Genomic DNA, 13,186 nt, shown 5'->3' on the forward strand with positions numbered 1-13,186 from the left:
CCAGTCTAGTGTGGATGTCGTCATATTGACATCACCTGCTGTTCCAGGGCAGGTGCCTGAAGCACAGAGTGCCAAAGCTTTGCTGAATGAAAAAAAGATAACACATCAATAGGCAATTTTTTTTTTTTTTTTCTGATAGCAAAATACAACAATATTTAGCAATGGAAGGCTAAGAAATATTAAAAACATAGTGGTAAGTTAAATTATTGAAGCAGCATAGCATACAGTAAGTGCTATTTGATGCTGGTGCTAAATCAAGCAGTGGGAAGTTTAAGGGATCCTTGAAGTATTGACAAAGTGTTTGACTTCTAGTGGAAAGAAATCATTAGGACTGGGGATTTTTTTACTGTCTCTACCCTTTCAGAGTAGAAAAAATGCAGAATGCATGACCTCCGAGGCTTCTGCTTTCAGTGTTTGTGACTTTCAGTAAACAAGTTTGGATTTGCTTGTTTTTATAGCCACAACTTAATGGCATATAGATAGTGCCAGATTCCCTCTGTAAGTTTGTCATGGCATGGGTGGATGTTCCTGTCTTGCTTTCTGTAAAGTAGGGATCTTTGTGAACCTCCTGTTAATAATAACAACACTATTTGCATATAGGAAATGCAGACAGCAAAATAATCTCCAGGTGCTTTACTAGGTGCAGGTTTCATGCCCCACAGCTGTGGTAAAGATGACCTTTGCGGGGAAGAAACAATTTAGTGCATTTGCTCTCAGTGTCTGCTGTCTACATCTGAAATTGCACTTGGAAACCACAAAAAAAAAAAAAAAAATCCCAGACAAAGCTTTGGTTCTTCCAAAAGAAAAAGGAAAGTAGTTTTTCATTGGTTTTAATGCTGGGCACATGATCAGTCAGCAGTCTTTGTGCAGTTTTCTTCCAAAGCCTCATCCAGCCAAGTCTCTCTTAAGATGGCCTGTGCAAAACCTGGTTTCATCTGACAGTCTGTGGCAGAACAGGGGGATCACTAAACAAGCATCTCTGGGTGACTGGAAGTGTTCCACTCGGGATGGCCATGATAAACCCAAGGAAGCTGCTCTGCCTGCCCGTGAAAGCTCCGATTTACCAACCGTGCCACCACTGCTGGCTCTGCCTCGGTGTCAGGGTCCTCTGTCCCTGTGGGAGAACGGTGAAGGCACAGAGGTGTGGCCACCCTCCAGCTGTCGAAGTGGATTGCTCAGGGAATCAGGCTGAGGTGCCATGGAATTCAGTTTTTGTTTGTGAGCCAGGCAGCAAAGTGCAGCAGCTGGGGAGTGAGCACAGAGTGTGGCTTCGTGTTTTAGGAGAGGGCAGGGCTGTCCTCTGGAGATCACAGAATCATAGAATGGTTTGGGTTGGAAGGGAAATTAGAGATCATCCAATTCCAACCCTCCTGCCATGGCAAGGGCACCTTCCACTGTCCCAGGCTCCTCCAAGCCCTGTCCAACCTGGCCTTGGACACTGCCAGGGATCCAGGGGCAGCCACAGCTTCCCTGGGTGACTTGTTCCAGTGCCTCATCACCCTTGCAGGGAAGAAGTTTTTTGTAATATCTAATGTAAACCCACTCTGTCAGTGTGAAGCCATTCCCTGGCTCCTGGCCCTCCAGCCCTTGGCAATTGTCTCTCTCCAGCTTTCCTGCAGCTCCTTCAGGCCCTGCAAGGCCACACTGAGCTCACCCCAAAGCTTCTCCTCTCCAGGCTGAACAATCCCAGCTCTGGCAGCCTTTCCTCCCAGCAGAGCTGCTCCATCCCTCTGCTCATCCTGGAGCCTCCTCTGGCCTCTCTCCAGCAGCTCCACGTCCTCCCTGTGCTGGGCCCCAGGGCTGGGGCAGCTCTGCAGGTGGGCTCTCACCTGAGCACAGGGACACAACCCCCCCTCACCTCTGCCCACACTGCTTTGGATGCAGCCCAGGACACAGTGGTTTCTGGGCTTTAAGTTGACATTTCCTAGGACATCTCCAACCTCTCAGCCACCAGCACCCCCAAGTCCTTCTCGGCAGGGCTGCTCTCCACGACAGGACAGGATGGACAGCCCTGGACCATGGCTCCTTCAGTGGCCACCTTGTGACTCTCCAGAGCTTGCCTGAAGCTGCCCCAGCAGCACCATGAGCCCGGCGGGCACCGTGGAATGAAGTAGGCTCCAGTGGAGCCTTCACAACGTGAAAGTGGCTCTTAATGAGACGTGAAGGCACTAAAGAAAATTCAGACCCGAAGGGTAGCCAGGAGAGAAAGAGAACTCAGTAAGTTATACCCACCCCAAAATGAGCTGCTAATCACTGGCGCTTTTGTGAGGACTACAATAAATCAGTGTCTGCCCTGGCCGCCTGCATCTCATTATGCACAAACATGTGGATAGAGAATGTCAGCCTCAATAGCATCTGTCATGTGAGCTCTGCTGTGTCCGAGTGGGCTGCAGCTTGCATGGTTAGCCGGCTTTGTGCTTTCCCTCCTTCTTTGTGGGGGATATCTATTTTCTTCTGGAAATCTTGATTTTGCTCCGTCTTGTGGGTAGTAAATTTGCTCTTTCCTCCGATGGTTTGTGAATTCTTTGACGATAACATTGTATTTAAGGTGCGGGGGTAAAATATCTTTCGTATGTGTCATATTTAGTGATTTTTGGTTGGTTTTGGTTGGTCGTTTTTTTTTTTTTCCCCAAGTTCTCCGTGTACGGTGCCATGCATATCACTGAGGCTACATGTATTTATGTAGCTGATGTATAGTGCCCATTACTCAAACATCACGGACTACCTCGGAAAGGCTAATTAATTTAAGCCCTGCAGCACCCCTTTGAGGCAAATTTTGTCGGTCCTGATAGATGCACACATTGTAGCTGCTCTTTGTTATTTATTTTTCATATGGTTTCAATGCCAGGGAAGAGGGGGTGGAAATGAATAGTTTGTACTTTGTTAGGTAGTTTGGTTTTTGGTATCATTGAAATGAAGTATGTAGCAAACTTTGGATTTTATTGCAGTGTCTCAGAGGTTCTTATTTTCTTTTAAAGCCCCAGCTCCTGGAGCCAGGTGAACTTGTGGATGTCCTTTTGTTTTTAGATGTCTCTGTCTCGCTCGTGTGGGTGCAAAATAAATTTTAATGTATTGTCTTTGCTTAATCTAAAATCTGGGATGCAGCGAGGCGCTTGGCTAAGGTTGTAGGTTTGTTTCTTTTTAGTCTTAAATTTCTGCAAGATTGGGGCTGGGAATACCAATGACAGAGTGTGTGTGCAGTTGAGAAGAGAATCCCAGAAACTACTGCTTGGTTTTGTGTTCTTGTCTAAATTTCAGGGATCCTCACTCCCATACTTAAGGGGGTAAAACTTTAAGGGGGTAAAACAAGAGTAACTATCACCTCCCTCCCCCTCCATGAGCAAACCAAAGATGTTTTTGAGCACTGACTCACACTTTTTGTCTACACTCAGTCTTGTTAGAGAAGGATTCAGCATGTCTTCTTCAAATGCTTTCTCCTTTGTGTTTACACTCATTTCTCAGCTCAGCCCTGTTTCTCCACTTCCCTTGTCAACACCAAACCTGTTTCCCTGATTGTTCTCTCTTGCCCTTCCCACATCCCCTTCTGGTTCTAGATCCCAAGCTACATCACATCTTAAGGAGTGATGAGGACAACCAAAGGGGCTGGTTTGAGCTGGCTTTAAGCCATGGGCAACCAAATCTTCGTGTCTCACTCCCTCCTACAGGAAAATTCTTAATTCCTTAATATTTTTCTGGGGACAGGTGTTTTAAGCCAATCTGAGACCGTGTTGTCACCAAAGGAGGCATGGTTGCCTTTTTCTGGTATCTGCTCCTACCATCTCCATTTGAGTAGCTGCCTGATAGGGCAGATTGCTATTGGCTTTTTTTGGTACCTGTAGATGAGGAACCTGATCTGATTTGCATCACAGCCCCCTGGCTGCGCCAGGGAGCCCCGGGAAGCATTCAGCCAAGAGCAGAGAAGTGTGACCATTCTTTTGGTAGCAGCAGAGTCCCTGACTGATTTGAACTTACCATTTAATGGCTCTGTACCTAGTGTAGTTTCCAGGTCTCACTGAAAGAAGTGATCCTGCATGTGGCTGTGTTTTCCTTCAGCTTTGCCATTGTGCAGCTGTGATGGACCAGCCTGGTTACCTGAGCCAGATGGGGAAAGGAGGTGTCTTGTTTTGTCCATGTGGTTTTGTGAGGCAGTTTTCAACCTAAATCACCCTCCCAATTAACCAAACAAGGGGCCCCCTCTTAGGCCACCTTTCAATCACGGTGTTAAATCTGCCACCCTCATATTTAAAGGTGGTGAAGGCTGTGGAAGGTTGCTGCTGTTTGGGATGAATTGGGCATCGCTCCCGTGTTTTCCACACCACGAGGCAGCTTCCTGCTCCTGCTTATTTCTGTCCATACCTGCACTCAGCCCCTACCTTGGAATCTCATAAGCTCTAAGGCAAACAGTGCTTTAAGCAGTCCATAATTCAGTCTATCTCCTGGACAGGTTGCCAAGACTCATGGGTTGGGCCAAAAAGAAATTTGAGATGATCAAGATTTCATCTTCTGTGCAAATGTGGGCTTGGCAGGTTTTCCCCCTTCCAGGAACAGGACTATTTTAAAGCATTTCAGCATGATCAGCTGTTTTGGAGGGGCTGCAGCAGCATATCTTTCCCAAAAGTGACACTAAATTTATTTCTCAGGGCAATGCTCACCATGATTTTAAAACTGAAGGGAGTTTAGATAAAAACTGCAAGGATTGTTTTTTTATCTTTTTGGTTCGTTTGTTTAATTGGATATGCAAATCACCTCTCCTTTCTTCTCTTTTGGCAGTTAAATATTCTGGTTGACACTGGGAGCAGTAATTTTGCTGTAGCAGGTGTGCCTGATCCTGATGTCACGTCCTACTTCAATCCTGAGCTGTAAGTACCTGTTCTGCTCCCCGTTGTTACAGTGGGGATACTGCAACACGTGTATCAGACAACAAGGCCCGTGGAAAAGAAATAGATATGGACAGATTCTTGATAGATGTTTCAGAGATGTTTATTTCTCCAGCCCATGGCCGGGGCTCTGCCGAGGAACTGAGGCAGTCACGGGACCCGAGGGTCCTTGCCCACACAGGGGAACACAAAACAACCCATGGGGAACGAGGCTGACCAGGGGCAGGGAACCCCATGTCTCCCCCCAGGGCCCCTCTCCCAGGACCCCTCGGCGGGGGAGGGACCCCGACATTTCACCTGTTTATTTTTAACAAAAAGAGATTTAAAACTTAACATTGAAAACAACTGGATAAACATGACAAGAACAGTTTTAAAACAATACAAGCCACCCTCCTGAGTCTTTAAATGTCCAAACAGATTCTCTGGAACATCTTAAGGCTGACAGAAAGGAGACAGGACTCCCTGAGCATGCTTTGTGGGGAAACTGAGGCAGGAGACGGTTTCTTCCATTTGTACCTGTTGGAACTCTAAACAACAATAGTTAATTTCTTCCCTCCCCCTCTTCATCCCCCACTCGGCATTGGAAAGGGATTTTTGGGGAAACAATTGGCAAAGGCAGGGTTTTGTGAGGGAAACCACGGGTGAAAAAACGGATTGGGAATACACTGGGGGTAATAGGATATAGGTTAAAACGGAAAGGTGGGATTAGGAAAGGGAGACTGTAGGGACTGTTTATAATGCGGATATTGTCTAACATGGCTACGATTTTTAGCATATATACTGCCTTTCACAAAAACACCATCAGGCCCAGTGACCTCTGCTGCTTGTAACCCTTCTCTACCTTGCACAATTTTGAACTCTACTACTTCTCCATCTCCTAAACTTGGGATGTATTAATAGCAGGTCTGTGAACAAATATGTCTTCCTTCTTTATAACATCTTGTTATAAAACCATAATTTTGTTTAACATTCTACCATTTTACTATTCCTAAAACCTTAGCTACGGCGATTTTTTCCTTTTTCCAAGTGGCTGCTGTTTTCTGTCTCGCTGCATTTTTGCTTTCTCTTTCATTTTTGCTCGCTTCCGTGTTGGAGCTGCCAGAGCTGCTGGGGCTGTCGGGGCTGCTCGTGCCTGCGCGCTCTTCCCGGGGTTACATTCGGGGCCGCGCGGGCCGGGCCGGGCCGCACTGCTCAGCTCCCCGCGCGCCGCTGCCTCTGCCCTCATTTGTGCTGCTGCTGCCTGGGGCTGCACCCACATCTCAGCCGGGCCCCTGAGCGATGACCCCCCCGTGCCCTGCTCCAGCGCGCGTTTCGGCTGGGCACGGCTCCGCTCCACCGCCGCCAGCCGCCGCCCGCGCGCCGTCCCTCTCGTTCGGGCGCTCACGGGGCTCGCTCCACCACGCGCTGCGCGGGGCCGGGCGGGCACTGCCGGGCCGCGCCGCTCCTGCCGCGCCTCGCTCCGCCACCGACACTGCGGCTCGCGTGGCTCCGCCCGCGCACGGGAACCGCCTCGCTGCTGCTCGCAGAGCGCTCGGTGCACGTGGCCTGGGTCGCACAGTCCCTGAAGCAGTTTTAACTTCGCAAGGACACAGCTGACATTGCTCAATAGTCTCGGTAATTAAATAATATTCATGAAAATATTCTTCCATCGGCATGTATTTTGACTCAGAAATTAACTGTATCCAAACAGTCTTCCAAAAGTCTTTGGTAAGAATCAAATCCCAAGAAATGTAGAAAAAGTTCTTAAACAACCATGAAAGGAAATGTTTCAGTTCCTTTAGAGCTTGAATTAAGCTAAAATTTACAAATCGTTGTTCAAGAATCTTTTCAAGTTTAAGAGAAATGTCCATATGCAGCTCGGAGAGCCAAGAGTCCTCCCACGGTTCCTCCGTAGTTTAGAGATGGAACAGCAAAACAAAAACAAGAAGAGAAATCCAGAGTTTACTCACAAATCAGTCGCTGTCCTTAGGGATTGGGGATTGTTCTGCTCGCATTATCCACCATTTGTTACAGTGGGGATATTGCAACACGTGTATCAGACAACAAGGCCCGTGGAAAAGAAATAGATATGGACGGATTCTTGGTAGATGTTTCAGAGATGTTTATTTCTCCAGCCGCATTGCTGGGATCGGCCGAGGAACTGAGGCAATCACGGGACCCGAGGGTCCTTGCCCGCGCAGGGGAACACAAAACAACCCATGGGGAACGAGGCTGACCAGGGGCAGGGAAACCCCGTGCGTCTGTGCCCTCAGGGCCCCTCTCCCAGGACCCCATGGCAGGGGCGAAGGGACCCCAACACCCCGTGGTGGAGATTAGCGGGTCTTTTGGATTCTGGCTCCTCCATGCAAGACAGGATGATAAGGCAGCTCCTGGGGCACCTGTGACATCCCGTGGGAGTGGGTGTTGGTTGCCTGGGTGGGAATTTTGGCCTTGCCTGATGCAAAATCCTGCCTGACACCATGAACAGCCCCACTGATGGCAGTGCAGCTGAGCTCTGGCTGAACATCAGCAGCACTAATTAGGGCTGGAGAAAAGAGAAGGTTAAAAATCATTTGCAAAATCACACCAATTTCAGCCAATTTCTTACCTGAATAGACTTGCAAGGAATTAAAAGTTTCAATATGCTTTGCCTTGGTTTGAAAACAAAAATTAAAACCCAGTAATTGTATCAGTTACTTGACATTTCATCCAGAAGCAAAATTACTTAGTCAAAACCTAATTTGTTGTTTAGTTGAGGCCTCAGGCCTCAATCAGTCAGTGATCTGGACAGACCCTGATGAATCTTGTTATTTATAAAATACAGCTTGGTGGTTCTGGTGTTTGTTATGCACTAAATTTGCTGTGTTTAACATAAGCTGACATTAATCACAGCCAAGCACAGCTTTGTCTGTCTGAATCACTCTTCCTCTTTTCTTCCTCCCTTTCTGCCTTTTTCTAGTTTCAATTATTTCAGGTAAACTTCTCCAAAATGCAGTGTCTATCTTTAGCTGAAGCATATGGATAAAAATACTTAGAGGGCTGGGAAACTGGAGAGTATCACCCTTCTCACTACCTCATATGTGTTTTAACATGGGGTTTTACACTTTTTTCCAGTAAGATGCACTGGTAATGGAGGGAAATCCATTATTTCCATACTGCTTACTAGAGTAGCCTCACCTCCTGTCATATATTTAGATGTTAACAGAGATATTTCACATCACACTGATATGATACGGGTCTGGAAAATCCAGAATTTGCACTTGATAACTATTTCTGTGCTACTGCAGAGTATTCCTTGCCAGCCAGTTATCCCCTTCCATAGGCAGTGGCTAGAGAAAATTTAATTGCAAGGAATTAAAAGCACAAGCATTCTTTCTCCCTTGTCTCTTAATTGATGTTATTGAGACTGGAAGGACAAGGACTCTTTCAGAAGAAACATAAACCATTAGAAACAGCAACAGCAGAGCTTGTGTGGGGAAAAGGACAGACTGTGGAATCATGTGAAGGTTACAGCCTCTGGTCGGTGTTCTCAGTGGACACTGTGTTTTGAGAACTTTAATATAAGGTTGATAATGAAACCTTGGAGTCTACGCCCTGAAGAGTTAGTTAGTTAAGAGTGCTTTGTAAAATTCCAAATCAAGTCATTACACTCCAGAGCAATTGCAGCAACAGTTTCTGGTTTGGGTTGCATTGATGGAGTCCTGCAGTGTGCTCAGAATACAAACATCAACAGACTCCTGGGTACACCATGCTGCTTTCATTTTAAATATTTTAACTACATTTAAATAAATGCCGTCTCGGAGGCATCCTGGTCCCAGTGAAATCATGTTTCAAAAACACTGGTTGCAAGAAAGCTCTGTAGGTCACCTAGCACACATCCTAAATGAGGCAGGGCTGTCACCGGAGCAGGTGAGCCATGGCTGTGTCCAGCCAAGTCCTATAAACCTCTGAGAATCCATGCTCTATCCAGGCAGCGTGTTCCAGTGCCGTGCCACAGTCTCCTGTGGAGGAAATACTTCCTGTTGTACAACCTGAACCTCAAAAAATGCAACTCATGGCTCTGGCAGTCAGCATGTCAACTACTCCCTTTGATGTAGGACCTGTGCAAATCTGAGTGTGCAGCCTGTCCTTCATGTAGGTTCTTGATGAAGACATTCACAGAGTCACAGAATCATTTAGGTTGGAAAAGACCTCCAAGGTCATTGAGTCCAACCTGTGACAAATCCCCACTTGTCACCCAGCCCAGAGCACTGACTGCCACATGCAGGCCTTCCTTGTACACCTCCACGGAGGATGAGTCCACCACCTCCCTGGACAGCCTGTTCCAGTGTTTAACAACCCTCCCCATGAAGAAATTCCTCCTGATGTCAAGCCTGAACCTCTCCTGCACAGCTTGATGCTATGTCCTCTTGTCCTGTTGCTGTTGCTGTTGCTTGGGAGAAGAGACTGACTCTCAGCTGCCTGCACCCTCCTGCCATGGAGTTGTAAAGAGTCAGGAAGTCTCTCCTGAGCCTCCTTTCCTCCAGGCTGTGGACAGTTTTTCCTCCACTCACAACCAGTGGGGCTCTCTGCTTGTCATGAGTCAATGATCACCACCCTTTGGACCCAGGGGTGCAGCCCATCTTCAGCCCACACAGTGGCTCATTTGTTCAGCCCCACATCCTCAGCTTCCACATGGGAATGCCATGAGAGGCGGTGTCCAAAGCCTGACTGAAGCCAAGATGTGCTACAGCCACTGTTCTCCTCATCTGTTCATCCAGTCTTGTTGTAGAAGGCAGTGAGACTGGTCACGTGTGATGTGCCTGTGAAATTCCTCATTGAGTGCCTGTGACTGCACTACTGTCCTTCAGGTGCTTGGAAACAATTCTGGGAGGTTGTTCTTGGAGACTTTTTCTGAACTGAGGTGAAGCCCAGTCAGCTCCAGTCCCTTGGGTCCTGCTGCTTGTCTCTTTTGAAGACTGGCCCTAGGACAGACTTTTCCAGGCAGTCGGAACACCTTCCCTGGTGTCGTTGTTTAAACCCCAATGGCAGCTCTGCCCCACACAGCCACTTGCTCACTCCCTCCCTCAGCAGTGGGGTCAGAGGGAGAATCAGAAGTGGTAAAACTCCTGGGTTGAGATAAAGACAGTGTAACAGGTAAAGCCCAAGATGTGTGCACAAGCAGAGGAAAACCAGGAATTGGTTCACCACTTCCCATGGCAGGCAAGTGTTGAGCCATCAAGCAGGGCTCCAACTCATGTAGTAGGGATTTGGGAAGACAAACAACATAACCCCAAACATCCCTCCCTTTCCACTTCTTTCCCCAGCTCTATATGCTGAGCATGACACCATGGTGTGGGATATCCCTGGGGTCAGCTGGGGTCAGCTGTCCTGGCTGTGTCCCCTCCCAAATTCTTGTGCACACCAAGCCTGGCAAGGGTGGGATGGGGTGAGAGGGAGAAAAAGCCTCAGCTCTGTGCAAGAGCTGCTCAGTAATAACAAAAACATCTCTATATTTCAACACTGTTCTCAGCACAAACCCAAAACACAGCCTGTGCTAGCTACTGTGAAGAAAATTAACTCTATCCCCAGCCCAAACCAGCACACTTGGTTGTCATGATTTTGCAGAGATGGTAAACAGGGGCACTGATATCACATCAGCTGGATCTGTAAAATTACCCAGGAGCAACCTTTGCCCATGTGTAAATGAGAAAAGCGACCTATGGGCACTTTTCTTCCTTCCTAGGTGGAACACTTCAAGATTAGATAAAGAGGTTTCCTCTCATCTGGTAATCACTCCTGCAGTTTTTCCCTATATTGTCATGGAGTGCTTCCGACGTCTTAAACTGCAAGTTGAAGACAAGGGGAAAGAAAGATTAGTAATTTATTAAATTAATGGGTTATGAGTTATAGATGTGTGTTTATTAGAATATTCATGTTGTGTTGGAGAGAGTGATGGGTCTTAATTTCCTGATGCCACACTCTTAGTTTAATTTTATTCAGATGATCGAAATCAGAAATTGAATGCATGATTCTATTTTGACTGAAATTGAGGGGGGTGCATGGGAAAGGCATTATCTCTGTTTCAAAGGACCTGAAGAGTGTGTTTTTCAGGAAGAGCCCTCCTGGAGCAATTCTAGAACTAACCTGTTAAATGATGTTGTGTATCATATAATCTCTGTGATATAATCCTGCTGTTCAATTGCCTGGCTCTTTCTGTACAAGGCGAGTAAAGCTGTTACCATGAACTCTTTCACATCTTGGCTTTTGAGTGGCTCTGACAAACCTTTGCTGTGAAAAGTTTTGAGTTTGCTGTGATAATCACGCTCTCTCAGTCACCACAATGTAAAAGGTTTTGCAAAATTTGTCCTGAACTGAAAAGAAATCACAGTGTTTGTTTCTCACGCCGTTCAAAATAACAAGTAGTTTTGTTGAGTACTCTACTTACGATAAAAGAGCTACTTAAACAGACATATAAAGGGATTTTTACACTTGAACCCAAGTGATCAGTAATGGCTCTGCAGCAATATGTAAATATGACATGCTCAGGGCTTTCACTATTCAGGAACAGTATTCAGTTTTTTCAGTGTGAGTACTACTGCCTCACCATCTGAAGGTTCAAAAGCAAGCTGCTCAAGTGTTGATCTTTCCAAGAGATAGGGAGGTAAGAGAAATATAGGCAATAAATTGAGATAATACAATAAGTTATATACCAGCAAACAAAAAAACCTGCTGCTTTTGCAGTGTGATCCTGTGGCGTTGGTTGTGTGCACTGTACAGCTGGTGGTTTGGGGTGAATTATAAACTTGTTGTGGGAACCCTGCAGATTAAATGGGACTTCTTGGTTAGAAATCAATAATTTCTGCTGTATTTTCATGTTTGCTTTGTCTTAAAGTTGTTTGGTGAGGTTGGTGTTACTGCAGGTGGTGGATTTGCTGTTGCCGTGTTGAGCTTGCTGCAAAGGGTTCGTGACATAAGAAATAACATTTTGGTTGTGTTTTGTTCTGTGCTGGGTGCTGGTAATGAGGATTAACTCTGCAAGAGAAAATTACCCCATTGCTGGTTTGCTCAGCTGAGGCTTGAGATCCATTTGAGGTTTGAGGACCAGGTTTCTGGTGGCTGCTTTGGAGAGAAGATAGAAATGGGAAGGAGAGGGAGGAGGGAGTAGGGTCACTACAGCACCATGATCTAGGAGACCTTATTCTTTGCCTCTGGCTAAGATACACTTTGTCCTGCTGGAAGATGTGAATTTCTTCTTTTCTCATCACAGCCAAAACAGCTTGTTTATAATTTTCTTTTCTGTGCTGTGTGTTTGTTTTAAAACACTCTGCCCATGAATTACAAGTCTCTAGTTTTGACCTCTAAAGTTTTTTTCCTTTAGATCAGCGAGGTGGAAAGGTGAAAAAACTCAAAGTGGCTGATTACAGGCAAGAGGATGGGACAGGAGGTGGTTTTGCAGAACAGAATATAATTTACTGCCACAAGGTTTATGCAGGATCCCTTCCCACGTTAGCAATTTTACTCCTTGAAGGAAGTAATAAAGTCTTCTCTTCAATATGACATTTGTGAGCTTTACAAATGAGATGAGTGTCTTCATATCCATTTCTACAGGTGGGGAAGCTGAGGCACAAATGGTGAGGAAGAGACTTGCCGTGCCTTTCCACAAGAAAGGTCACCAGCTGTGCTGGAAAATGAATCCAGTCTTTCTGTGTCCTGGTCCACAGCTTGATCCATCAGGCTCTTCCTGCTTATGGAAGAAGAGCCATGTGCTGCTGCTGTTCTAGTCATGCACTGCTTGTATTTGCAGATTTGCTTCGCTTTATTCTCCCAGCACTCAATTTTCTCTCTGATTTCAGATGTTTCCTCTTCTGCTGCCCAGCCTGACACTTTTCTACATGAAGAACCCTGTATTCTCCCTTTCATTTCCTGCCCCCCAGTTTCCCTTATGCCACTAATTATTCAGACTCTATTTTGATTTATAAAATGTACTGCCAGTGTCACAGCGGTGTTCTGAAGACCCTGCCTGAGCTGAGATGTCCCTTTGTGTAAGTGTCATACAAATGCAGAATTACATAGTAGCAGTGGAAATTATCAGATACAGGTAATATCTCTGGAACTCCTGCATTTTTTAATATTATCTCATGTATTTCTGCTGCCTTGGATGTTAACCCTTGAAGGGTTAGGTCTTGGGAGTATCCAGAACTTCTTAGGGTTAGAACCTGGCCTCTTATTACTTCCTCCCTCCCTCCCTCAGCTAGGAAGAGTCAGTTGCATGATCCATATGGCCAAAGTGTCCCTCAGGATAAAGTGTTTGAATTACGGGGCTTGTCCATGTTGCCATCTGAAGGTTG

The 13,186-nt window shown here is 46.3% G+C and overlaps 1 protein-coding gene across 1 annotated transcript in view; it reads left to right on the forward strand.

Moving 5' to 3' along the window:
• BACE2 (beta-secretase 2) overlaps positions 1–13,186 on the forward strand; it is a 51,221-nt gene that overhangs the window by 17,921 nt on the left and 20,114 nt on the right. The window contains exon 2 of the mRNA XM_069015781.1: positions 4,771–4,859. Within this exon, the coding sequence (XP_068871882.1) occupies positions 4,771–4,859 (89 nt within the window). The remainder of the gene's footprint in view (positions 1–4,770; positions 4,860–13,186) is intronic.

This window comes from Aphelocoma coerulescens, chromosome 1 (genome assembly GCF_041296385.1).
Source record: "Aphelocoma coerulescens isolate FSJ_1873_10779 chromosome 1, UR_Acoe_1.0, whole genome shotgun sequence".
Taxonomy (NCBI): Eukaryota; Metazoa; Chordata; class Aves; order Passeriformes; family Corvidae; genus Aphelocoma; species Aphelocoma coerulescens.